Source organism: Cervus canadensis, chromosome 10, assembly GCF_019320065.1.
Source record: "Cervus canadensis isolate Bull #8, Minnesota chromosome 10, ASM1932006v1, whole genome shotgun sequence".
Classification (NCBI taxonomy): domain Eukaryota; kingdom Metazoa; phylum Chordata; class Mammalia; order Artiodactyla; family Cervidae; genus Cervus; species Cervus canadensis.
Window position 1 is genome coordinate 69,536,925 of NC_057395.1, and position 26,825 is coordinate 69,563,749.

The 26,825-nt window shown below is 40.1% G+C and overlaps 1 protein-coding gene across 12 annotated transcripts in view; it reads right to left on the reverse strand.

Annotated features, from left to right (window-relative positions):
• The window catches only part of PTPRT (protein tyrosine phosphatase receptor type T), a 1,113,287-nt gene that overhangs the window by 221,919 nt on the left and 864,543 nt on the right, over positions 1–26,825 (reverse strand). For all 12 annotated transcript variants that reach the window (XM_043479842.1, XM_043479836.1, XM_043479841.1 and 9 more), the window contains exon 12: positions 15,233–15,506. In XM_043479842.1, the coding sequence (XP_043335777.1) occupies positions 15,233–15,506 (274 nt within the window). The remainder of the gene's footprint in view (positions 1–15,232; positions 15,507–26,825) is intronic.

Consider the following 26,825-nt stretch of genomic DNA (forward strand, 5'->3'; position numbering starts at 1 on the left):
AATTCTGAAAAACTAAATGGAGTTGATGATTTCCTAGAAAAGTATAGCTTATAAAATAGATTTGATAAGCGATAAAAACAACAGATCTACTTTGAGAGAATAAACAGAAGATATGAAAGAACTACGTCAGAAGAAAAACACCCTGCTGACTTGTTTTCATAGGGAATTTTCTATTAGACTTTTAAATATAAGATAGGACTGACAGAAATTGTTCTACAGCATGGGAAATGAAGCTCCATTTTTTAAAATTAGTATATTTTAAAAGTTGTATTTTATTTTGGAGTAGAGTTGATTAACAATGTTGGGATAGTTAAAGGTGTACTGTAAAGTGACTCGGTTACTCCCGTATAGGCCATTAACACAGTATTGGTCACAGTTTCCTGTACTAGACAGTAGGTTCCTGTTGGTTACCCATTTTAAATATAGCAGTGAGTACATGTCCGTCTCACACTCCCTAACTATCCATAAACGTTCTCATTTTTAAATGAAACCAGTATAACACTGACACCTAAATTTAGGGGAGATAACACCAAAAAAAAAAAAAAAAGGAGTGAGAAATTATAGACCAATCTTAATTTTGAATGTGTGAAACTACTACATAACATGTTGGTGAACAGAATCCAACACTGCATTGAGAAAAAAATAATGCCATGATCAAGTGGAATGTATTCTAGAAATGCAAGGGTGGTTGGATGTTAAGAAGTCTACTCATATAGTATACCATATCAGCAGATAAAAGGAAAACTCATATTATTTCTATTAATGAAGAAAAAGCATTTGACAAAATCTAATACCCATTTCTGATTAAAAAAAAAAAAACTCAAGAAAACAGAAATCGATCAGTGTATCAGTATAAATCGATATATACATGAGTTCTAACACCACCATCTTACTTAATGGAAATCTACTAAAGGCATTCTCTTTAAGATCAAGAATAAGAGTAGAATGCCCTCCATTTCCACCACTCCTTTACATCATACTGGAAGTTCTGGTCAGTGCAATTGGATAAAAGAAATCAATTAGAGGCATACAGATTGGAAAGTAAACTTTTATACATTTTCTTGTAGAGGGTGTAGCAGTATATCTGAAGATGCACAGAGAGTCAATGATAAAGGTAGCAGGATATAAAATTAACATACAAAGTGAATAGTAACCACAAACACAATTGACCTCACATAGAGGCTATCATGCAGCAAATCTCATTCACAATGGCAACAAAGATTAAATACTTGGTATTAAGCTCAGCAAGAACTGCAAAATCTATACGCAGAAAACTTAACAACACTCTTGAAAGACACAAAAGCAGACTTGAACAAACAGAAAGACATTCTCTGTTCTCAGCTAGGATAATTCAACATTGTAAAGATATTAGTTCACTCTAATTAATGTAAAAGTTTAGTGCACTTCCAGTTAAATTACTAATAGGCTTTTTATGGAGCTAGAAAAGTTACTGCTAAAACTTTTATGAAAAAGTGGACACCCAAGAAGAACTAGGAGAGCACTGGAAGAGAAAATCCAGGTGCGGGGACTTGCCTTATTAGATATCAAGGCACTGAGCCTTTACAATTAAAACTATGTGGTACTCCCTGGAAAAGGAAATGGCCACCCACTCCAGTATCCCTGCCTGGAAAATTTCACAGACAGAGGAGCCTGGTGGGCTATAGTCCATGGGATCACAAAGAGCTGGATACAATTGATCATGCACACACAGACACCACACACACAGAGACACAGTGTGGTATTAGTGTATAAATAGTCAAAAAGGTGGGTGGAATGCAATTTCAGGTTTTTCCAGAAAAAGACACAAGAACATATGAAAATTTAAAACATGAGAAAAATGGCACCTCAAATTATTGGGGCAAAGATGGACTTTTTAATAAATGTTGCTAGGACAACTAAACAGACATTTGGGAAAAAACATAAAATTAGACACATACTTTATACCATGCACAAAAATGAACACCAAACATCAGAAATGTAAATGAGAAAAACATTTAAACTTGTATAAGTTCTGGAAGCAAACAGGGTGAATTCTTTTATAATGTTGGTATAAGAAAGGCTTTTTCACAATGTCTCAAAGTCTAGGTGTAACTTTAAAAATGGATGCATTTGACTACATTTTTGGGGGTGGGACAAAAATATTATAAGCAAAGTCCAGAAAATTACAACATATATCACAGATAGAAAGTTAGTATCTTAAAAATTGTGGGGAAAAAGGTAAAAATCCTGATAGAAAATTGGGCAAAGACATACACATATAGTTAAAAATTAAATAAAAATATCTCCTAAATATATGAAATGATGTCAATCTTATTTTTTATAAGAGAAAGGAAATTAAAACTACATTGAGATACAATTTCTTCTTATAACTTTGACAAAAATTAAAGTTAGACCACACAAACTATTGGTAAGGCAGTAGAGAAACAATTTGAAACACTGCTGGATGAAAATTGATTCAACCTTTAAGCAAGGGAATTTAAAAACATCTATCAAAACTACATATTTGTCTACCTTTTGATCCAACAATTCTGCTTCCAGGAATACATCTTGAAGACACATTTTTACAATATATATTACAAAAAATATATATGTACACAATACTTTATTGCAGCAAAATTTGCATTTGAAAAATATTGGAAATAATCTATATGTCCACACATACAAAGTGATTGAGTAAATTAAGATACATTTACATAATGGTCAGGAAGATCCCCTGGAGAAGGAAATGGTAACCCACTCCAGCACTCTTGCCTGAAGAATTCCACGGACAGAGGAGCCTGGTGGGCTACAGTCCATGGGGTCACAAAGAGTCAGACATAACCGAGTGACTAACATTTTCATTTCACTCTTCACTTTCATTCCCTCACCCCCACAGTGCAAGCCCTGAATAAATGATTGTTGGATTTTTATCCTCGTCACTATAATCAGAGAAGAGCATGACCAATGATGACACAATTTTGCAGAATAAACAAATATGGACAAGGTATGGGAAACCAGGTTCAAGACACGGCTTTGACCTTGGACAAATCACTTTCCCACTCCAGACTTCAGTTACTCATTCTGCAGAAAGAAAGGAACTATACGCTCCTATAAGCTCCCTTCCAAAACTACATCTCATGCTTCCCATTCCTCAGCATCAGGACTTTGATGGAGCAGCTGTACAAATTATCCCCTAATTGGGATGTCAGAGCCTGGTTCCTCTGGGCCTCATGGAGAGAGGCTTTGACCTTCCAGCAGGGACTGGAGATTCTCAGGACTAAACCTGAGCTGTCCTTCATGCCTCCCTGCACAGCTCTTATCTGACCTTAATGATCCCCACTCTCAGTGAGTGATCCTTTGAGCTGTAATTACTAATTGATGTTTGTAAAGTCTTTGAAATTCACAGGTGACAGATGTAATCAAAGGCCAATTTATTATGATAATTGTTATTAGTACAGCTCCACATTATTTATTGATGCTAACGGCAGGGCCAGCAGGTGTTTCAAGATTGAGCAGGAGACGGAGGCTGGCCATGTTTGCAGGGAGAACGAGAACAAATGTGGATGTGGTGGGGAGGGTTGGGGGTCTTTCAGGGGCTTCTGTTGGTTGCAATTCAGCCAGATTCTATTTTGTGGGGTTGTGACTCAGCATGAAGCATGGCAATAACTGGACAGGACCACCTAACAGCATTTTTACATGCGCAGGTTCAAATCCAGGTCCCTCTCTTGCTTCTGGAATGTGCTTCAGCAAATCATAGCTGTTCTGAGTCTTGGCTTACTCATCGGTTAAATGAAGATACAGATAGTATCATGTTTGCTGTGGTTGGATAATGGCTTTGAGGCAAGTAAAAGTAGATGTGAGAAGACCAGCTTGTGGGGTGGGGGTGGGCTTGCTGAGGTTTCCTAAGGAAGAGATTATGGTATTCAGAACGAGGACGGTGGCACTGAAGATGAAAAATGTATGTGGATGGAAGAGAATAGTAGAGTGAAGAACCAGCAGGACTTGGTGACAATTGGAAATAGATAGTGAGGTATATCTTGGGTAACCCAGACTTCTGAGATAGAAAAGTCTTAGGGATGTTTTTGAAGGGAAGGAATTATTTTAAACTGCCTACTATTTCCCTCAGTCTTGGGTAGATTTATTTGAATCTCCTCTCAACAATGCATCCAGACAAACTGAGTTTTTGAGTTTGCAAAGTTGGGAGCCATGATGAAAAAGATGGAACCTGACCCAAATTTAGCCTTCAAGAAGGGCCTACAGAAGAACTAACTTCTGTACATGTCCTTCTATAAACACAACATTCCTGACCTTGCTTTTGGAATCTCGCTCTCTTTCTCTCCTTGATGCATCAGGTAGGTCAGCTGGTATCTTTGTATACCCCAGACTTCACTGATTTTACTTCTCTTTCCTGACTCAGCAAACATTTTTAACCCATCCGTCTATTCAAATGTTTGTGTACTCACAGATTTTGCTTTTTCTTTCCTGAGTAAATCCCCACATCCTGCCTCATACTTATCACCAGTGATATTCTAATAATGATATCTGATATGAATTCAGTGTTTATTGACCACAAACCACTATGATAGGCATTTTAAAATGCATCATCTTGTTAAAAATTTACAAACATTTTTATACGGTTGATACTATGGGCATCAAAATGTTCTGAATAAGAATGAGACTCAGAGTCCAATCACTTGTCTAACATCACATATGGTCAGTGCCAATCTATGCAATAGGGAAGACCCCATGCTAGGCATATTTATGAAAAAATTATGGGGGGGGGAAGCTTTGAGAACCATTAGTCTTATTTAATGACATTAATTAATAGTATTAATGCTGCTATACAGCACAAGAAACAGAATCCTTGAGTGTAAGTAGCTTATTTCAGTTTACTCTTGTATGACAATACTGATGGAGAAGGAGCTAATGGAGTGTTTGAGCAAAAATGATACTATGATGTTAACTGATATCTCCTCAAGGTTCCTTATATAAGGATACATGCGCTACATCCCTCTCATAAAAAACAGGCACATGTTTCTGTCGAGCAAGAGAAACTATGTGAATCTGCCACATGCCCCTTTTTGCCTTGGCTTCCAGGGAGCTCAAGAAGTATAAGCAATGTTCTACCTCATTAGCCACATAGACTATAACTCTGGCCCAATGATAACCTTTCTACCAGTAAGATTCTTGAGTTAATTAAAATTTTATTTCAACTGTATATACATAATCACACGTACATGAGTATATTCACATATGTACATGAATATTTACATGAATATGTACATACATACACCCACATGCTAAAATGTTTATGTGAATGGAAGTAGATATGTATATACACATAATGCTGAATTTCTACCCACAAATTCATACATATCCATGCTAGCAACACCTTCCTTTGAAAGGTGCTTAGGAATGTGCAAAGAGTTATCATTCCTCCTGTTTATTCCTCACAAAGATCCCAGTGAGTTTGGGTGGTCATATCTAATCCCCATTTGACTGATGTGGAAACTGAAGTTTAGTAGGCCAACACTCACTTCATGTAGCTATAAAATGACTTAAACTCATGAATCCAGTTGCCAGACTCAGAGTTTTCCCCACTTTTTCACCATTTGGGAGCCAACTGGGCTGAACTTCATGGAGACCCTCCACTTGGAAGGGGCCTGAATAGAGGCAGAAAATCTGCTGCATGGAAACTTAGGCTGTCATTTTCATGAACCTTTTGGGGATGGGTGTCTGGAGCATTGATGCCTCAAGATTCAGACTGACAAGATTATCAGCTGTCAACATTTGGGTAACCTTCATTTCCTTATCCAAATGAGTTTAAAGTACTGCACTGAAAGGAAAATGTTCTTGGTCCCTCAGCTCTCATACCATGATAATAAAGTCTGTAGGAACTGTAAGTGAGTGAAATAATAAATTAGCAACCTGGGAGAGCTCATCTTGGTATTTGTACAAGGTGACACTTGGGGAATTTCTCTCCACATGGAAAGAGGAGACTGAGACTTAATGGGGCTTCAACAGAAATTCAGAGCTTTCTAGAGCAAGTGATAAGTCTCAAAGGGTTGAATGGAGACCCAGAGGGAGACATGCCCAAGGGGTTGGGTGATCCCCAGGAGAGAGAATCCCTTGAGGACTGGGAAGGAGGCCTGGGCAGGTAGATGGGGCATGGAACCCAGCCTCAGGGGACAGATAAGAACTAGGCGGGGAGGTTTGGCAGGCCAAAGCTTTCCAAAGTGGTTACAGAAAGATGTGATGATGATCCTGGATTCCTAATGTCTATTTTTCAGTTCTCCTTCCCACTTTCACAGAGCCAATAAAATCCAGAAATATGTTCCTGACATAGGACTATGGCAACAGAGTCAGAAAAAGGATATATAGAGGCCTTTGATTAACAGTTTTTTTTTTTGTTACATTGGCTCAGCCACTGATGGCTAGGAGAGATTTAAGGTTTTCAGATGCCTCTCAGCCACACTGCATGGTAAACTTTGAATAACCATGGCCTTTTAAAGTGGAACAGTGTCACAGGGAGTGCTAGACATTTCTTGACCATATCCCCATGGAGGTAAACAGAAAGTTGTTAGCAAAATCCTTCCATCTGTATGAAGTAACTTGAGATACCATGAGATTTCATGGTGCTTCTGGTGGCACACCCATGCACTGATTTAAATGGAGTCATTTTGTGAGACCAAACAAGAGCTAGTGTACATGAAAACATCTTGCTTAGTGTTTGGGATGCAGGAGGTGCTCAATAATAGCGAGTTCTCAGGTTCTGTGATAGAAATTGCACGGGTACTTCAAGAGTAAGTCTTGTTAATTACAAGAACTTGAAAGAAAAGCTTAGGGCATAAGGGTAAATGTGGTGGCCATAAGGGATATTTTCAAACATCCCAGTCCTTCCCCTAGGCACATAGCTGGAAGGCACTGCTTCATTCCTTTTTGAAGTGTTAAGCATGACTGCATGACCAGTCTTGTCCATTAGAATGTGAACCTCCTGTGTATCTTTCTGTGTGGAAGTCAGTGCCTTATTTGCCACATTTTCCTTCTCTGCCTCGGTGATTGTAGAGGTATAGATCAAGGCAGACTTTCCATCATCTTGAGTCCTTGAGTAACTAGGATAGGCAGAACCCCCATGCTGACGCATTCTGAACACGTAGAAAGAGGGGGAAGTATTTTTCGTTTCTGGCAATACACTGAGATTTCATGGTTGCGTGTTACTACAGTATAAATTAATTTATCCTAACCAATACAGGCTTCCTGGTGGCTTCCCTTGTGGCTCAGATGGTAAAGAAACTGCCTGCAATACAGGAGACCTGGGTTCAATCCCTGGGTTGGGAAAATCTCCTGGAGAAGGAAATGGCAACCCACTCCAGTATTCTTGCTTAGAGAATTCCATGGACAGAGGAGGCTGGTGGGCTACTACCCATGGGGTCACAAAGAGTTGGACATGATTGAGTGAATAACACTAACCAACCAACCAATATGTGAGTTTTCTTACAAACTCCCTCATGGAATCTCTAAGACCCAAGCTATGTGACCTCCTGTGAGATCTTAACTCTAACCCATTCAAGCTTGGTATTTCCACATCTTCTCATTCTATGGTCCATCTGAGCTTTTTTTCATGTGACATATGAATAGTCACTAAAGTAAAAAGAGAATGAGGAGATGAGGTTGGGAGGGGCAAGATCATTCTCCAAAGACACAATCAATTATATCAAAAGATTCAACAGAAACAAATGTTGGGCTTGGAATCATGTATGAAAAGTTAAACTAAGAAAATAAAGCTTGGGGTGGGGTGATAAAGCAATTGAGTCATGGGTGAGTTAGGCAGTCAACAGCTGTAATGACATGTAAAGACCTGAGGTCCAATTCCCGAGGTCCTCCAGAGTTAGGAAGTGATTTGCTTCTGTGTGAAGTCTATGGGACAAATGGCGATGTATCAGGTGAAGGATGCTTCAACCCTCCCCTACCTCAAGAGAGGAGCTTCAGGAAAGCAGTGAAAAAGAAAGAGAGAATCAGAACTACAACAACTGTCATGGATGCATTATATGTATTGTCTCATTTACTCTCCCTACATTTGGGGGCCATATATCATTAATCATATTATATATCTTGAGATGCTAAGAAACCAGCTCAAGTTCACACATCTGGGAACAACCATAACTCAAAGCTAAGCCTGTCTGCTGCCTGATTTTTTTTTTTTCTATCCGGTGCCTCACTAAAACCACCCATGTGCAAATATTAGTTTAACAGGGTGCGGACACAACTAAATATGGTTTCTTCCAATTCATTCAGAGACAGAATTTTTCCTAACCCAGCTCTACCTGGATCATCCCAACTATTATGATGTGATTATACTGCAAACACGAGGACTCATTCAGAATAGCGTCTGCCTTCCAACTGCTCTCAAGAGTTCAGGAGCTGGAAGAGGAAATGAGACATAGAGAATGATCACCCTTCTACTTTCCACTTCTCTTATTTAGCTCACCATTTGGCAGAGGCATCATGAAGGTTAAATATGCCCCCACATGATGAAAAGGATTAGCAAGGGAAGAGGCTTCTCTCTGCATAAACAGAACAGGCACAACAGCACTGCCCAACAAACCGGGGCTTCTGAAGGATATCTGCGTGAATTTGCCACACTTGTTTTGCATTCAACCGTTAATTATGGTCCTTTCAACTTCACAATCATGGCTAATGGTGGTGGGGATGCAGAGAACAGTGGATTCAGCAGACCTCATTCTGGGGAGAGTGGGGAAAAAACAATGTAAAACTGCACCCACCCGCTGTTTACAACGGAGACAGCTACTCTGGGGTACCATTTGGAAGATTTGGAGGAAATCGAGGCTGCCCAGGAGCCTGAAGCTTGGGAAATGAGACAGCTGGGCAAAGTATTACTGCTATGATCGAAGGAAGGTCCTTTATGGCTCATCTGTCTATGGGGAAAATAGCTCTGAGCCATCTCTCTCATGCTACACTAAATGGAAATTCAGACTTTACTCACACTTACTTGGTGCCTTTCAGTATTCGAGATCATTTCTCATTTAGTCTTTGAAATGACTGTGTGAAGTGTGTATTGCAATTTCCATTTTATAAGTGAGGAAACAGACTCACAGACAACAAGCAGCAGTTTGTACTCTCATCCATTCATCAGAAGATGACTGTTACACTATGTGTTAAATACTGTACTCAGTAAGGAGAATACAACAGCAAACAAGAGTTCCTACTTCCTGGGGCTCTAAGTCTAATGAGACAGGCATGCACTGCAAACAAACAAACAAAAACAAGTGCAATTAAAAATACGCACAGTGTTGCAAAGAACAGGTCAACAAATAGTGAGGGCTGATGTGGATGGTTCTTAGATAATATGGTTGGAAAGTTCCCAGAGGATATGACACTGAAGATGACACCTGAAAACTGAAAAGGTACTAGTTCTTCAAAGAATGAAGAAGAGAGACTAGGATAAAATAACAGCCTGTGCGAGACCCCTGGAGTGAGAAAAATATATTGGAATGTGTGAGAAATAGTGCCTTAGAAAATGGTTCAAGGGAGGAAAGGTAGTTGAAATGTAGCAAGCATGGTTTAACTATATCTGGAGCACAATTCTAGGTTCTGGGCATTCCTTTCATGGAGAGCATTGTAAAAAGGAGTCTGTCTATGAGAGAATAGAATAGACAAACAGAGTGAAAGAGGTATAGAAATCATAGTGTATGAGAAATAGAAGTAATTGCATGTTAAATATCAATGAAAGATGGCCTGGGTGGACAGGGATTCTGGCTGATACTGTCATATTTTCTCCAAAAGGCTGACGTGGTAAAGAACGATTCGATTTGTTCAAATCAATACAAGTGTCCAAGACTATAGAGTTAAGGAGGCAGAATTTGGCTTCATAGAAAGGAGAAAGTTCTAACTATTGTACTTGTTTAACAAAGGAAGCAACTTTTCCCTCCAAAGAATTGCAGTGGTCAAGCTGAGGCTATATAATGCCTTGCCAAGAACATTTTATTAGAGATTTCTATGTTGGCTTCTGGTGTACATAAGATGACACTTCAAAATCATCCAATTCTAAAATGCTATAGATTTGTAATGGTTGTACCCGAAACAAATGGTTACAATATGGCCTAATTCCCGACAGGCGCTGAAAATTCAGCACCAAGGACAGTGCTTCAACAGCTGGGACTGCCCTTTGCTATTACTATTTGTAAGAAAGCATAAATAGGCAAATGAGGTATTACTAATGTGATCAAAATTCCCAGCCTAAGTGCCTGTAAACAATTCACACTTCATGAAAGTGGCTGGGAGGACTCTGAGTACCTGTCTCATAACACATAATACTTGGACTCTCCATAGTGTTTGGAGGACTCAACTGAATTATTCCACATTTATATAGTTCACTGTGGAGTTTACCAAATGTCTTTACTCTTATCCTAATAATAGTTAAGATTAAATGAGTGACCTCCACATTCCTAAACCTAATAATCTGACATATTATTTTACTTCTCCCTCCCTCCTTCCCTCTATCCCTCTTTCTCTTCCCTACTAGACTATAACTGCTATGAGGGTAGGGATTTCTTTGTCTGTTTGGCTTACTGCTTTATTCCAAGCACTCAGAGATAAAAGTGCCTTTTGGCAGGGCACATATTGTGCTTTCTAGATGTTTACTTAGTTAATCAATCACATCTAACTCTTTTAATAGGTAACTTAAAAGTCACCCAGTTACGGGGTTTTATGTGTAAGTAGTCTGACTGTAAAGGCTAAATATCTAACCACTCTGATAAGCTGAAAAACTATCCTTAATATTCATAGAATAAATATATATGGCCCCTAAAATTCTCTTACCCTGTTCTGATGTTCTAGCTGAAACTTTAGATGGAAATGGAAGCAATGAAATTGATTGATAGTAAATCATTCAACCTTGCCCACAACCATCCTGCAACAAATGGCCATTTCTGCTTTCCTTTAGTTCATTTTAATGTAATATAACTTTGCCCTAACCTTTGTTTTTAATCTTCTAGAGATATAGATTTGCTGAATTCTGGTTTTTACTTGACTCAAGACATTTTACCCCTTCATGAAGAGAGCAAAGCATCACTTTAAAAAAATCAAATAGAGTGCTTCTGTTTTCTGGCTTGCTTTATAGTTACTGATTTTCATGTTTACTTATAGTTTCCTTTGTTTCTTCCATTTTCTTTGAAGATTGCTGTTTTCTGGCTTTCTATGATAGATTGGAAGGCTGCCTTTTTGTTTTAAAAAAGAATACTTAAAAAAAAACAAACGTTGGTATCAAAAATAAAGTAGTCATTATTTATTCCATCCTGTCCAAAGTGGGAAAATTAGCAGATTTTTATTTACATTCATCAATTCTTCAACTCTTTCTGTTTTTGTTGATATAAGAGTGAATTACATCCCCAGATAACAGCTGTAAATTTTTTATATCTTTAAGTAACTGTTTTTTTAATATTAACCTCTTTGCAATGTGTTTAGAACAATTATTTTAGCATTAATATATTTAATTAGTTTCCAGGCTCACTATGCGTCTTTTTATTTCATATTTTTCTCTTTGCGATTTCTTTCTTTTGATTCATTGCTTGGCCAACTACTGTCTGTATGATTTTATAGAAGCAGGGCCGGTGGGAGCCTCTGGATGGTGAGAATGTCTTTGTGATGTGTTTACATAAGAACAACAACTTGGCCGATAAGAAATTTGCAGGCTATAACATTTTCTCCTCAAAAAATCCTCCAGGCTTAACTGCATTGTCTGCTCCCCTTTATGATAAAGAGCAAGCTGAGGGACCAAGCAGAGGCTTGACAGACTGAGGTTGACTTTCCTGTTCCTATGTCTCTTTTACCCAACTCTTTTCAGTAAAAGTTAATACTATGCAATAATTTGAAATGGTGTGTAGTTTTTTTTCTTGCTAGAAAGATACAATACTCTGAGTGCCCAGCTCCCACAGCTTTTCCCTCTATGTTCCTGTGAGGTAGACTACACCCTCAAGACACCTGGCATAAGCAACCATCCAATTCTACTCCTGCTCGGGCTTCATTGCAGCCAATCTTAGGCCCCAGATGAGGGTACATATGGTGTGGGTTCAAAGGCATGAGTAACTAAATGGTCATATTTATCTTGGAACCAGGAGTAGAAACTGCCTCTTAGATGAGATAGCTTCAGAGTGGGGTGACTTTTTCCCCTAAAGGCAAACCCTCATGTCTTCAAAAGGGGGGTCTAGGGCTTCCCTGGTGGCTCAGTGGTAAAGAATCCACCTGCCAATACAGGAAACACAGGTTCGAGCTGTGGTCCAGGAAGATACCACGTCTCAGAGCAACTAAGCCCGTGTGCCACAACTACTGAGCCTGTGCTCTCGAGACCATGCACTGCAACAAGTGAAGCCTGGCCGCCTGGAGCCAGTGCTCCACAACAAGAGAAACTACCACAGTGAGACGCTCACGCACTACAACTAGAGAATACCCCCCACTTATCACAAGTAGAGAAAAAGTCTGTGCAGAAGACCCAGCACAGCCAGAATAAAGTAGTTTTTAAAAAAGGGGATCTATTGTATGACGTCTGGGGAGCTAGACCTCCAATATTCCTCCTACTTCATCTGCTGCTCTTCTAGGACCTACCATGCTCAGGTTGGAGAAATTGCTCCTGGGGTCCAGTTTCCTAGGTTCTGTAGACTTGGTCTGTTGTTGGGTTTTTAGGAGAATTTTGGGAGAAATGTGATAGCAGGTGACGTGAAGGCAGCTATGACTCTGTTCCACAGCATGGAAACCCAGCAGCACTTCTTGATATGTTGCCAAGAGCAGGGAAAGCCGCTCTTTCTTAGGGCTGTGCTGAACCAAGAAACTGGCTAGTATGGGATACAGAGACGGGCTCCCAGATGCTTCTGGCCATCTTGACATCTTCCTCCTCAGTGTATCAGAGTGTTGTATGAAGAGGCCAGATCACAGGTGCAAGGCAGTCTGGCGGCTTCTTTTTGTAGTTTTATACTCTCTGTGAGGAATGTTCCTTGAACCAGTAATGGATGCAGAAATGAAATACCAATGTGGAATCTATAAATGGTTATGTGGACGTTTTAAATGTGAAGTAGTTTCTCAATCCAGGTTTCTCATAAAGTAACGACGGCCACTAACAGACTAGACTATCTTGGCCACCCAGCATCTACCCAGGCTATTCTCTAAGGACTTCAACCACAAATCTTGCTTTTGTTTCAGGTTTTCCTACCCCAGTGAGCTTCTCACTTCTCCAGACACACTGTGGAATGTGACACATAGCAGATTCCCTTATGGTTATAGAAGCTCTTCGAGGGCACATACTACATAATCTTAATATGAACTACAGGGCTTAGCATATGTCACTGTTCATTATATATCTGTTGAATGAAATATGGCAACTTGGAATATGTCCATAAAAACATCACAGGCAGAAGATACTTGAGTACAAGAGGAACTAAAGATAGTTAGCTTGCAGAGCATAAGACCAGATGGGTTTGTGTGTGTCTAGAGGAGAAGTGAACTGAAAAAAAAAATACCAGCTAAGAAGGTGATTGCATTGGCTCTACTGGGACCTAAAAGTATGGATCAAGAGCAATGGGTAGAAGCTATAATAAAAGATTTACTTAAGTCAGTTAAAAAAAAAAAGCCCTCAGTCACAGCCCCCACAAAGATCAGCAAGTTATCATATAAAGAAGTGAGTTATTTGTTACTGGAGTTATTCAAGAATAAGCACTGACATCATCAAATAACAGGTGCTGGAAAGGGTGTGGAAGAAAGGGAACACTCCTATGTTGCTGGTGGGAAAGTAAATTGGTGCAGCTACTGCGCAGAATATTATGAAGGTTCCTTAAAAAACTAAAAGTAGAGTTGCCATATGATCCAGCAACTCCACTCCTGGACATATTTCCAGAGAAAACCTTAATCTTAAAAGATATATACATCCTAATGTTGATAGCAGCACACTACAATAGTCAAGACATGAAAACAACCTAAATGTCCGTTGACAGCTGAATGGATAAAGAAGATGTGGTATACATACACAATGGAATCCCACTCAGCCATGAAAAGAATGGAATAATGCCATTTGCAGCAACATGGATGGGCCTACGGATTATCACACTAAGTGAAGTAAGTCAGGCAGAGAAAGACAAATACCATATAATGCTTATATGTGGATTCTAAAAAATATGGTCAAATGAACTTATTTACAAAAGAGAAACAGACCCACAGACATAAAGAACACACTTATGAACACACTTATGGTTACCAAAGGGGGAAAAGGGTAGGAGAAGGACAAATTAGAAGTTTGGGATTAACATATACAAACTATTATATAAAAGACAAACAACAAGGTCCTACTATATAGCACAGGGAACTAGATTCAATATCCTGTAATAAACCATAATGTAAAAGAATATGAAAAATATGTGTATATGTAACTGAATATATATATATATATATATATGTGTGTGTGTGTGTGTGTGTTACTGAATCACTTTGCTGAACATGAGAACATAACACGACACTGTAAAACAACAATACTTCAATTCTTTTTTTTAAAAAAAGGGATAAACACTAACATCTGTTAACTGTGATATTGTTATGTTGGCTGAAGCACTCTCTTGTGTCTAGGGGAAGGGAGGGAGATACTGGATGACCTTTCAGATCCTTTCTAGCCCTGTGATCTTGTGATGTCATTATGACTGACACCTCTTATTAACCAAAAAAAAAAAAAAAGAAAAAAAAAACTGACACAGAAAAGGTTGCCTTGTCTTTGAGAGAAAAATATTTTCTAATGTGACTACCAGTAACGAGAAAGTGGTTAGTAGTCACTGATTACCTAAAATAGGTATGTTCAGGGCATTCATAGAAATCACATTTATAGGTATTCTTTTATAGATGAGAAAATTAAGACTCAGATCTGAATATGATTTTCCCCAGTGAAACACCTTGCTATCCTCTAATTCAGTGGTCTGAGAACATTTTCTGTAAAGGGTCACAGAGTAAATACTTCAGGTGGCAGAGAGTCTCTGTTGCAACGACTCAAGTGTCCTGCTGTAGCATCAGAGCAGCCATATACTATGAAAATGAATAGGCATCACTGTATTAAAAAAACAACCCCCTCCGCCCAACAAAAGGCTGATCTGGATGCTTTGGTCCATGGGCCTTCATATGCCAACCTCTCTCTAAAGCGATGCTGCCTTCTCATCTAAGAATGGGCAAACAAGGCAAGAAATGGCCTCCATGTGGCCATACTTACTCCGTTTGCTTTGCTGAGGGCCTGGAAGTAGATGCTGTAGCTTTTCAGAGGGGAAAGAGGAGGGTTCCAGTAGCCATTGTAGGTCTTGTTGTCACCCACTGTAAATGGCTGGGTGACAGGCAGGTTGGCAGGCTTCAGCTCGGCAGCAAAGTAGTGCAGAGAATCAAGGCTGGAGGCGTTCCTGTAGCTCACCGGCACTGAAAAGCACTCGATGATGTCAGCTGCCCTGCGTGACTTCTGAAGCCGCTCCTCCTTGACAACCAGCTGATAAACACTGAATGGGAAAGAGGAGAGGCAGATCAGCAACCCTCTGGAGGGATGAACTTGTTATTTACCATCATCACTTCTATGACTGAAACCTCCCTCCAGAGTTTCAGGCTTCTAAACCTGCCACTGTGCAGAAACAGATCTCCATTTAGATGTTCCAAAGGGCCAGTTCACACTGGATACACCCAAAATGCAACTTGGTTTCAACCCCTACAAACCCCTCCTCCATTTCTTTCCTTAGTGAGGGGAGCACTGTTCATCACGTGGCCAGATCTTGATTCTGGGGGCTCATCCTCATTTCCTACCTCCTTGGTTTTCACTCTGCTCCTCTAATCAGCAAGCTCTGTTGACGTGACATCAGCAATTTGCACCTGCCCTTCCCCTTTGTTCTCTTCCCATTATATTGTAGAGGTGGGGCACTTCCCCATCTCTTAGCTGAACTCAGCTGGTCTCTTCGCCTCTAATTTATGTGATCAACTCACCAGTCAATCCACTAACCTCCCTAAACATAAACATTGTCACTCTTCAAGCACTTTGACAGACTCTCCACTATCTGAACGATATAATCTAGACTCCACATCCTGGCACTTGGGGGCACTTTGTGTCTGGTTTGTAAACTACCTCTCAGAGAGTCTTATGGTAGGCCCCTGACTGCAGCTTCTCCAAAACCCCTGCTACTGCACAAACATCCTTTGGACCCTATCCCGCGCCATCACCAACTGGTGCTTCCTCCACCTGCAGTGCCCTCTCATTCTACCCACTTCTGCCTGTGGAAGCCTTTCTCTAGAAGCTGAGCCTGTCTTTCATCTCCTCCATGCAGCAGGTCTAGGTCTTCCAAAGGTGAATGAGTAGGTCTTCCCCCCTACTCAACTCTCCTACCACTGATTAGTGGCTGTCTGCCTGGGACAGCAATAACGTGAGCTTGGATCTGCTGTTTCTCTGGTTGGACAGTGACCTTTAAGACAGTGGCAGTTGTGGCTTAGTTATCTCTGCTTCACCCTCTCTCTGTCCACATACTGCTCAGCAGATTGCCTGATACCTGTGTGCTGATCAGTGAATACTTGTTCAAGTGGACCAAACTGAACTAAATTGAAAAGAAGCCAGAAACCCAATCTGACGGAATGTAGAAATCCAATTCAAGAGAAAGTGATTCCTCTAGGCTCCTGTCTAGTGATTGCACACATTTCCTTCAACTTAGAAGGATGTAAGAAGCTGTTAATGTGTGAAGAGAGATGCCCAAGGCTTTATTAAACACCAACTGTAAGCCAAATGGGTAGGCTATGGAGAGAAGCAAATCATCTCTCCAGGGGTCAGTCTGTAACCCCACTGCCCCTTTCTCTCCACCAATCTAATTACTGAGGACTCACTTGTCAATTCAACCAAACTCAGCAGCCAGACCAGAGATGAGGGTGCTGAGGCTGCGAGGCAGAGTGCCCCATGAGTGTCAAACTGCAGCAAGAGTAGAGATCCAGACTCTCGATGCATAGTTCAGTATCCTTTCTTTTTCTCTACCTTCCTTCCTACTCCATAAGCCAACAAAACAAACAGAGGGCCTTCCAAGCATTTTGTGTGTTTGTCTTACTCGGCGGCTGAAATTATACAGCTCTATCCCACCCAGCCTCGTCTGAAATCACAAAGGCTAGCAAAGGGTATTTTTTTGGGTTAAACTGTGTTGTCAACATACGGTTTCCATACAATTGGGATTAATGTGCCAGAGCACAGCCAGCAGCTCCCTGAGGCCCACTGTGTCTACAGCTTGTCTATTCAGAGGCAAATGCGCAATTGCAGCTGGGAAGCTGTAAACTATTTTGTCATATAAATCTTTCTGCCAGGAATCTAGCCTCTCTGAAAGATCTGGGACCTCTGATTAAGGAGGAGGAAGGGAAGAAACAGTCACGCGAACTGTGCAACCTTCCTTCCCCTGACACACATGCTTTAGGAGGAGGTCGGAGAAAGAAGCAAGAGAGTGGGCATTATTTGTGTTTCTGTGCTAACTTCACTCTCATCATCATTCTCTTGAAAACATATTTATTGAAGCTCTTTTCAGCGTGCTGGTGATGATTAAATCACACCTAAATGAGAACACCTCCCGCAATCATATCTCTAGGGTTGGAATGAACTATTCAGGATTGTTTGCAAAGAGAGAGGATTTTATTTTGTAAGTAGAGAATCCCGGGGAGTATGAGAGAATAAAATATTCTTCTTATTCTATGCTCACCTCACAACATTTACTCACACGTTTCCCCTCCCGTGACACCTTCTCTATTTCTCTCAATGAGAAGGTGGACATTGATGACCATATTTTCCTCATAATTTTTCCTAAGGGTCTCTTCTTACAGGACCTGAAACCTGGGCTGCAGCTTCATCTCAATGCATAAGGCCAAGGCTCATCTGCACCTCTTTTCATCTCCTCACCTTCAATGTCCATCATTCATCCTCTTTCTAATGTGACTGACAACCCGCACCCCTCTCCTTCCTTGACTTTTCAGACCCAGGCTCGCCAGCAACTTCTGTATTTTAGTTTCAGTGTCTCCTGAGACAAGAAAACTCTACTCTGGTCCCAGACCCAAGACCCCAGCTCTCAGAGGACAGTTGTCTTAGATGCCTTTAACAGCAAAACCTGTAGGCACCTCTGCAAGCTTCGGAGAACTGTGCCGTTGGACCCTAATGCCTCTTCTGCTGTTCAGACTGATACGATAGATGATGACTCACGCTTCTCTGACCACTCACCACTGAGGGGTACCAACATCCTTTCAGACCATGACTCCATCACAGACATATCCTGTGATGCCCTTTCTCTACCTGGGGAAGAGACTGCTAGTCAGAGACTGAATCCATCCATGGTCAGTTGACTTCTGACAAAAATTTCAAGACAATTTGATGACAGAGGGATAATCTTTAAGCAAATGATGCTAGGTCAACTGACTATCCACATGCAAGAATCTAAACTTAAATTCACATGAGACATTTCTCTGTACAGCAGTAATTAACACAATATAAGAAATTATCTATACTTCAATAGAAAAAAAAAAACCTTGTTCACAAAAAAGTTCACATTATACATAAGAACAGAGAGAACACGTCATAACCCTAACTGTAAGAGCTAAAGTTATAAATTCTCTAGGACAAAACATAGGAGAAAATTTTCATGACCTTGGATTATGGAAAGGGTGTGTGAGTACAACACCAAAAGTATGATCCGCGAATGGAGGGAGGGAAAGATCAATTGGATATCATCAGATTTTTAAAAACTGGTTTCAGAAGGTGCTATTCAGCAAATGAAAAGACAAGCTACACATTGAGAGAAAATATTTGCAAATTTTATGTATGATGACTCTCTTCCAACATACATAATGATCCATTAATAGTCAATAATAAAAACACAAATTACTCAAATTGAAAGTTGGCAAAATATTTGACTAGACATTTCACTAAAGGTAAAATACAAGTGGTTTATAAACTCATGGAAAAGATGGTCAATTTAAAGAGCTGTGACCAAGACGGTGGAGCAGGAAGACCCAGAGCTAAAGCTCCTCCCATGGGTATGCCAAAATTACTACTACTTATAGAGTAGCTATCGATGAACGTGACCTGAAGACTAGCAGCAAATATTTTCCAAAACTGAAGATATAAAAAAGAAACCAAATTTATATGTGGAATCTAGAAAGCAAACCATTCAATATTACAGTAATATCAGATTAATCCAAGTCTATGCCCCAACCACTAATTCTGAAGAAGCTGAAGTTGAACAGTACTATGAAGACCTACAAGACCTTCTAGAACTAACACCAAAAAAAAGATGTCCTTTTTCTCATAGGAGACTGGAATGTAAAAGTAGGGAGTCAAGAGATACCTAGATACCTGGAATAACAGGCAAGTGTGGCCTTGGAGTACAAAATGAAGCAGGGCAAAGGTTAACAGAGTTTTGCCAAGAGAATGCACTGGTCAAAGCAAACACCCTCTTCCAACAACATAGGAGATGATGACTCTACACATGGACATCACGAGATGGTCAATACCAAAATCACATTGATTATATTCTTTGCAGCTGAAGATGGAGAAGCTCTATACAATCAGCAGAAACAAGACGGGGAGCTGACTGTAGCTCAGATCACGAACTCCTTATTGCAAAATTCAGACCCAAGTTGAAGAAAGTAGGGACAACCACTAGACCATTCAGTTCAGCTGAGTTACTCAGTCGTGTCTGACTCTTTGCAACCCCATGAATCACAGCACGCCAGGCCTCCCTGTCCATCACCAACTCCCGGAGTTAACTCAAACTCATGTTCATCAAGTCAGTGATGCCATCCAACCATCTCATCCTCTATTGTACACTTCTCCTCCTGCCCCCAATCCCTCCCAGAATCAGGGTCTTTTCCAATGAGTCAACTCCTCACATCAGGTAGCCAAAGTATTGGAGTTTCAGCTTCAGCATCAGTCCTTCCAATGAACACCCAGGACTTATTTCCTTTAGGATGGACTGGTTGGATCTCCTTGCAGTTCAAGGGACTCTCAACAGTCTTCTCCAACACCACAGTTCAAAAGCATCAATTCTTCGGTGCTCAGTCTTCTTCACAGTCCAACTCTCACATCCATATATGACCACTGGAAAAACCACAGCCTTGTCTAGACAGACTTTTGTTGGCAAAGTAATGTCTCTGCTTTTTAATATGCTATCTAAGTTGGTCATAACTTTCCTTCCAACGAGTAAGCATCTTTTATTTTCACGGCTGCAATCACCATTCAAGTATGACCTAAATTAAATCCCTTATGATTATACAGTGGAAGTGACAAATAGAGTCAAGGGATTAGACCCGATAGACAGAATGCCTGATGAACTATGGACAGAAGTTTGTGACATTGTACAGGAGACAGGGATCAAAACTATCCCCAAGAAAAAGAAATGGAAAAACACAACATCTTTGTCTGAGGAGGCCTTACAAATAACTGAGGAAAAAAAAAAAGAGAAGTGAAAGGCAAAGGAGAAAAGGAAAGCTATACCCATCTGAATTCAGAGTTCCAAAGAACAGCAAGGAGAGGTAAGAAAGTCTTCCTCAGGGATCAATGCAAACAAATACAGGAAAACAATACAATGGGGAAAACTAGAGATTTCTTCAAGAAAATTAGAGATACCAAGGGAACATTTCAGCAAAGATGGGCACAATGAAGAACAGAAATGGTATGGACCTAACAGAAGCAGAAGATATTAAGAAGAGATGGTAAGAACATACAGAAGAACTATACAAAAAATATCTTAATGACCCAATAATCATGATGGTTTGATCACTCACCGAGAGCCAGACATCCTGGAATCCAAAGTCAAGTGGGCCTTAGGAAGTTATCACTATGAACAAAGCTAGTGGAGGTGATGGAATTCCAGCTGAGCTATTTCAAATCCTAAAAGACGATGCTGTGAAAGTGCTGCACTCAATATGCCAGCAAATTTGGAAAACTTAGCAGTGGCCACAGGACTGAAAAAGGTCAGTTTTCATTCCAGTCCCAAAGAAAGGCAATGCCAAAGAATGTTTAAAGTACCTCACAATTGCACCCATCTCACACGCTAGCAAAGCAATACTCAAAATTTCCAAGGGTAGGCTTCAATAGTACATGAATCGAGAACCCAGATGTTCAAGCTGGATTTAGAAAAGACAGAGGAACCAGAGAATAAATTGCCAACATCCACTGGACCATAGAAAAAGCAAGAGAATTCCAGGAAAACATCTACTTCTAATTCATGGACTACACTAATGCCTTTGACTGTGTGGATCACAACAGACTGTGGAAAATTCTTCAAGGGATGGGAATACCATACCACCTTACCTGCCTCCTGAGAAATCTGTATGCAGCTCAAGAAGCAACAGTTAGAACCGGACATGGAACAGACTGGTTCAAAATTGGGACAGGAGTACGTCAAGGCTGTATATTGTCACTGTGCTTATTTAACGTATATGTAGAGTACATCATGAGAAATGCCAGACTGGATGAAGCACAAGCTGGAATCAAGATTGCAGGGAGAAATATCAATAACCTCGGATATGCAGATGTCACCACCCTTACGGCCGAAAGTGAAGAGGAACTAAAGAGCTCTTTATTAAAGTGAAAGAGGAGTGTGAAAAAGCTGGCTTAAAACTCAACATTTAGAAAACTAAGATCATGGCATCCAGCCCCATCACTTCATGGCAAATAGATGGGGAAACAATGGTAACAGTGAGAGACTATTTTTGGAGGCTCCAAAATCACTGCAGATGGTGACCGCAGCCATGAAATTAAAAGACATTTGCTCCTTGGAAGAAAAGCTATGACCAACCTAAACAGCATACTACAAAGCAGAAACATTACTTTGCTGACAAAGGTCCATCTAGTCAAGGCTATGGTTTTCCAGTAGTCATGCATGGATGTGAGAGTTGAACTATAAAGAAAACTGAGCACTGAAGAATTTATGCTTTTGAACTGTGGTGTTGGAGAAGACTCTTGAGAGTCCCTTGGACTGCAAGGAGATCCAACCAGTCCATCCTAAAGGAAATCAGTCCTGAATATTCATTGGAAGAACTGATGCTGAAGTTGAAACTTCAATACTTTGGCCACCTGATGCAAAGAGCTGACTCACTGGAAAAGACCCTGATGCTGGGAAAGATAGAAGGCAGGAGGAGAAGGGGACGACAGAGGATGAGATGGTTGGATGGCATCACTGACTCAATGGACATGAGTTTGAGCAAGTTCCAGGAGCTGGTGATGGTCAGGGAAGCCTGGTGTGCTCCATCTATGGGGTCAGAAAGAGTCGGACACGACTGAGAGACTGAACTGAGAAAGTAATACAAACAAATGTAATATATGCAAAACTGAAACAAATTCACACAGTAAACAAACTAGTGCTTACCAGAGCAGAGAGGTAAGATGGGGGGTGGCAAATTATGGCTATGGGATTAAGAGATACGAACTACTATGAATAAAACAGATAAACAATACAGTTTATATTATATATAAACAATATTGTTTATTTTATAAACAACTGTTATATTGTTTATATAACAATACAGTTTAATATTTTATAAATAGATAAACTGTATTGCACAGGGAATTATAGCCATTAGCTTGTAATAACTTTTAATGGAGTACAGTCTGTAAAAATACTGACTATGCTGTACACCTAAAACTAATATAATATTGTAACTCAGCTATACTTCAATAAAAATAAAAACAATAAAAAAAAATAGAAACACAAAAGAAAAAACAACAACAATTAACCATAATAGAATGGCTATCAGTAAAAAGGCAGACAATTGCAAGTGTTGACAAAGGTACTGGAAAACTGGAACTTTCATACATTGCTATGTAAAGTCAAATGGTGCAGTCACTAAGGCAAGCAGTTGAGAAGTTCCTTAAAAAGGTAAACATACAGCTTCCATTCACCAAGCTATTCCATTTCTAGATATCAATCTAAGTGTGTGTATATAAAAACTTATATACAAATATTAATAGCATTATTCATAATAGCCAAAAAATTAAAACAATCTAATCAATTAACAAATAAATAATATATGATACATTCATCTAATGAAATATTATTCAACAATAAAAGAAACAATTTACTGATATACTCTACAATATGGCTGAAGGTCAAAAACGTTATGCTAAATGAGAGAAGCCAGACGAAAAGGACTATATTATATGATTCTATTCATATGAAATGTCAAGAAAATGCGAATTTATAGAGACATTACTCAGATTAGTATTTGCCTGGGACTGGAGGTGTGAGCAGGAATCAACTGCACTTGGGCACAGGGTATTTTACAGCATGATAAAAATGTTCTAAAGTGAGACTGTGGTGATAGTTGTACAACCCTACAAATTTACTGAATATCATTGAATTGTACACTTAAAAATGAATGAATTTTATGCTATGAAAATTATACCTCAATAAAGCTGTTAAAGAAATGAGGGAAATGGACTGAATAATCTTGGATGTTCTTTCTACCTTCAAAAGAGTCTGTGCTTTAGCATTCAACTATGCACACATTTTAATACAAAAATGCAATGATAAACCTTTGCTGTTATTGTACAAGATGGGCTAAGAAACAAGCATGAGCTTTGTAATCCCCACAGAATCTAGCTTTCCAATTACATACCCCACATTAAGGTCACTCGGAACTATGAAACTGAAATTTACAAGGACGTGTCTTAGTTAGCCAACCTTTACTTCAAGACTCTGGGAATATGTTTTTGTTCATGATTCACTTAGTCACAACAGCCATCAGAGAAGGCAAAGAAATGGGGAGAGGAATACATTTTTGGTGTCAGAGTATATGTGTGTGTGCATCTTTCCCTGGCTTCTGACATCTACGTGATCTACTGACCACTCTGTCTTTCATGTATTTATTCATTTATGCATCAGATATTTATTGCGTGACTACAGAAACTTGAATGCAACATGGCCCCTGGGCACTGGGAGCTCAGGACTGAGACGGGGAGACACATTAACTGTTCAGTACAATTCAGTAAGGGGAGGACAGAAGGAGGAACTTGGTCAGGGAAGGATTCTGAGAAGAAGGGTGCTTACAGGATGGTGGTGAGGCTCAAAAGAGATAGTGTGTCTGCGGAGTTCTTTCTAAGAGAGAAGTGCTGTTTATAGAAGTTGACTGGAGCCAACTGAACTGCTGCATGCATTATTATTACAGTGTTATCAAACTAGACCATCAAGATTTGCCTGGTTTTCCATTTGGACTCATCTCCTGTGACTGAATCGCCCTTAATAAATTTAACAAAAGTGGATTTTGAGTAGAAATTTAGAAGACTTAATACTGGGTTGGCCAAAAAGTTCATTCAGGTTTTTCTATAAGAGGTAAAGAAAAAACTTAAATTATTTGGCCAACCCATCATGTTGTGTAAAGGGTCCATATCAATTCAACTGAAGAGTTCACATTAAATTTTAATTATTATCAAATGAAACCAAAAGAAATCTTAAAATAAGAAACCAGACAGCTTTCTGATGATGGCCAGAGTGTCATGCCATATATTCTTCTCTAATATTTAAAAGTATAACTAGCTTTAACTTAGCATGCACTTACTGGGGTGGAGAAATATTTCACATCAAAATGCAGACGACCTGGCCCTCACGTATTTTCTGTTAATCATCAGTCCTCTCTCATTTGCAATATGACACGTAAGTAACTACCATGGTTCTCACTGCAATATATATCCAGAATTTGACCCCTTCCATCATCTCCAAGTTATGACCCTACCAAGCCCCCATGATCTCTTGACTGGATCTACTATGGACTATGATCTACTGCCATAGCTTCCCAACTGGTCTTCCTGATTCTAATCTTGCCTCCAGCAATCTCAAAATACTGGCTGCAGTGAGCCTTTAAAAACATGACCAGGTCATGACACTCCTGTGCTCAAAGGCTCACTCACCTTGAGTGAGTGCTAGTGCCTTGGTTGCATCCAGCTCTTTGCAACCCCATGAACTGTAGCCATCCAGGCTCCTCTATCCATGGAATTCTCCAGGCAAGAAGACTGGAGTGGGTAGCCATTCCCTTTTCCAAGGGATCTTCCTGACCCAGGAATCAAACCCAGGTCTCATGCATTGCAGGTGGATTGATTCTTTACCATCTGAGCCACCAGGGAAGCCTTACTTAGAGGAAAAGGCAATATCTTTATAATGTCTCCAAGGCCCTGTTATGAGACGTCTTTGCTATTCCTTGAACACCCTCTAGGCATGTTCTCATCTCAAAGCCTTCGATTTGCTACCCTTGATGCCTGAAATGCTCTTCCCTCAGATATATGCAACCCTTTGAAGGTTTGCTTCTTCACTTCTGCCAGTGAAATCATACATGATCACCGTATTTAAAACAGCAACCCTGGGACTTCCCAGATGGTCCAGTGGCTAAGACTCTATGCTCCCAGTGCAGGGAGCCTGGGTTCTATCCCTGGTCTGGGAGCTAGAACCCACATGCCACAACTAAGACTTGGCACAGTCAAATAAATAAATATAAATAAATAAATGTAAAAATTAAAATAGCAACCCCAACCACATTATGCCTTATTAAACTTCCCTGCTTAATTTTTCTCGGCATCATTTATCATCATTATGCCTGCTGTGTGTGTGTGTGTGTGTGTGTGTGTGTGTGCGCGCGCACGCACGCACACACGTATGCATCTAGGAGGTTAAGTCATTTAAAGAAACAACTATAAGCACCGCAAATGTCAACCTTCCTTGAGCAAAAAGCAACTGGATAGATATGGGGCCAGTTAGCTGATATTTAGATAGATGGCCATGCTTTAGTGACCTTTATTGCTCTAAAAAACCAAAGTGGAGGTTTTAGTTCTAGCTTTACCACTCACTAGCTCTGTCTGACATGCCGAGCAAATCATTTCACCTCTAGGACTTGTATCTAAAATGGGGTAATTTTGGCCAATGCAATAAGACACCAAACAGAAGAGATATACATTTTAGAGAGGAAAGCAATTTATCATCATTTGTAGATAATATGACTGTGACCTAATATATTGAAGAGAATCAAGTGAAAGACTTTTAAAATTAATAAAAGAATTCAGTAAAGTGGTTTGATAGAAGATAGAGATAAATAAACTGTACACCATGAAAAACAAGCTAGAAGACGTAAGGGAAAAAAACACCCTTTCAGAAGTCCTTTAAAAAACAGCTAGTTCAATTCAGTCACTGAGTCGTGTCCAACTCTTTGCAACCCCATGAATCGCAGCATGCCAGGCCTCCCTGTCCATCACCAACTCCCGGAGTTTACTCAAACTCATGTCCATTGAGTCGGTGATGCCATCCAGCCATCTCATCCTGTGTTGTCCCCTTCTCAAACATGAGTTTGAGCAAACACCAGGAGATGGTGAAGGACAGGGAAGCCTGGTGTGCTGCAGTCCATGGGGTCACAAAGAGTCACACACGACTTAGTGACTGAACAGCAACAAAGATTCTAGAGGACAGGTGTATGTCTGTCTTGTTTCCTGCTATATCTTCAGGCCTTAGCTCAGATCCTGCTCAAAAAATATTTGTTAAATGATTTAATGCTCGACCGCCTCCCACAGGGGCATTCTAGTGCCCAGAGTTCAAGGTGACACAGGATTAAGGTAGCTGACTTCTATGTGATATTGCTTCTGCTGTCACCACGGTTGTCCCGAAAGCCTTGCTAGCTGGCACTGATTAGTCTCTTCCCTTCTTGGCAAATGCCCAAGCAAGAGTCTGAAAATAATTCCAGAAAATGAGTGTTGAGCCACCCTCAGTGATCTAGAGCTTAAGAACAAAAGCAGTCAGACTTTTCCAGACACCGAGCATTGCCCTCTGAGCTGTGACATT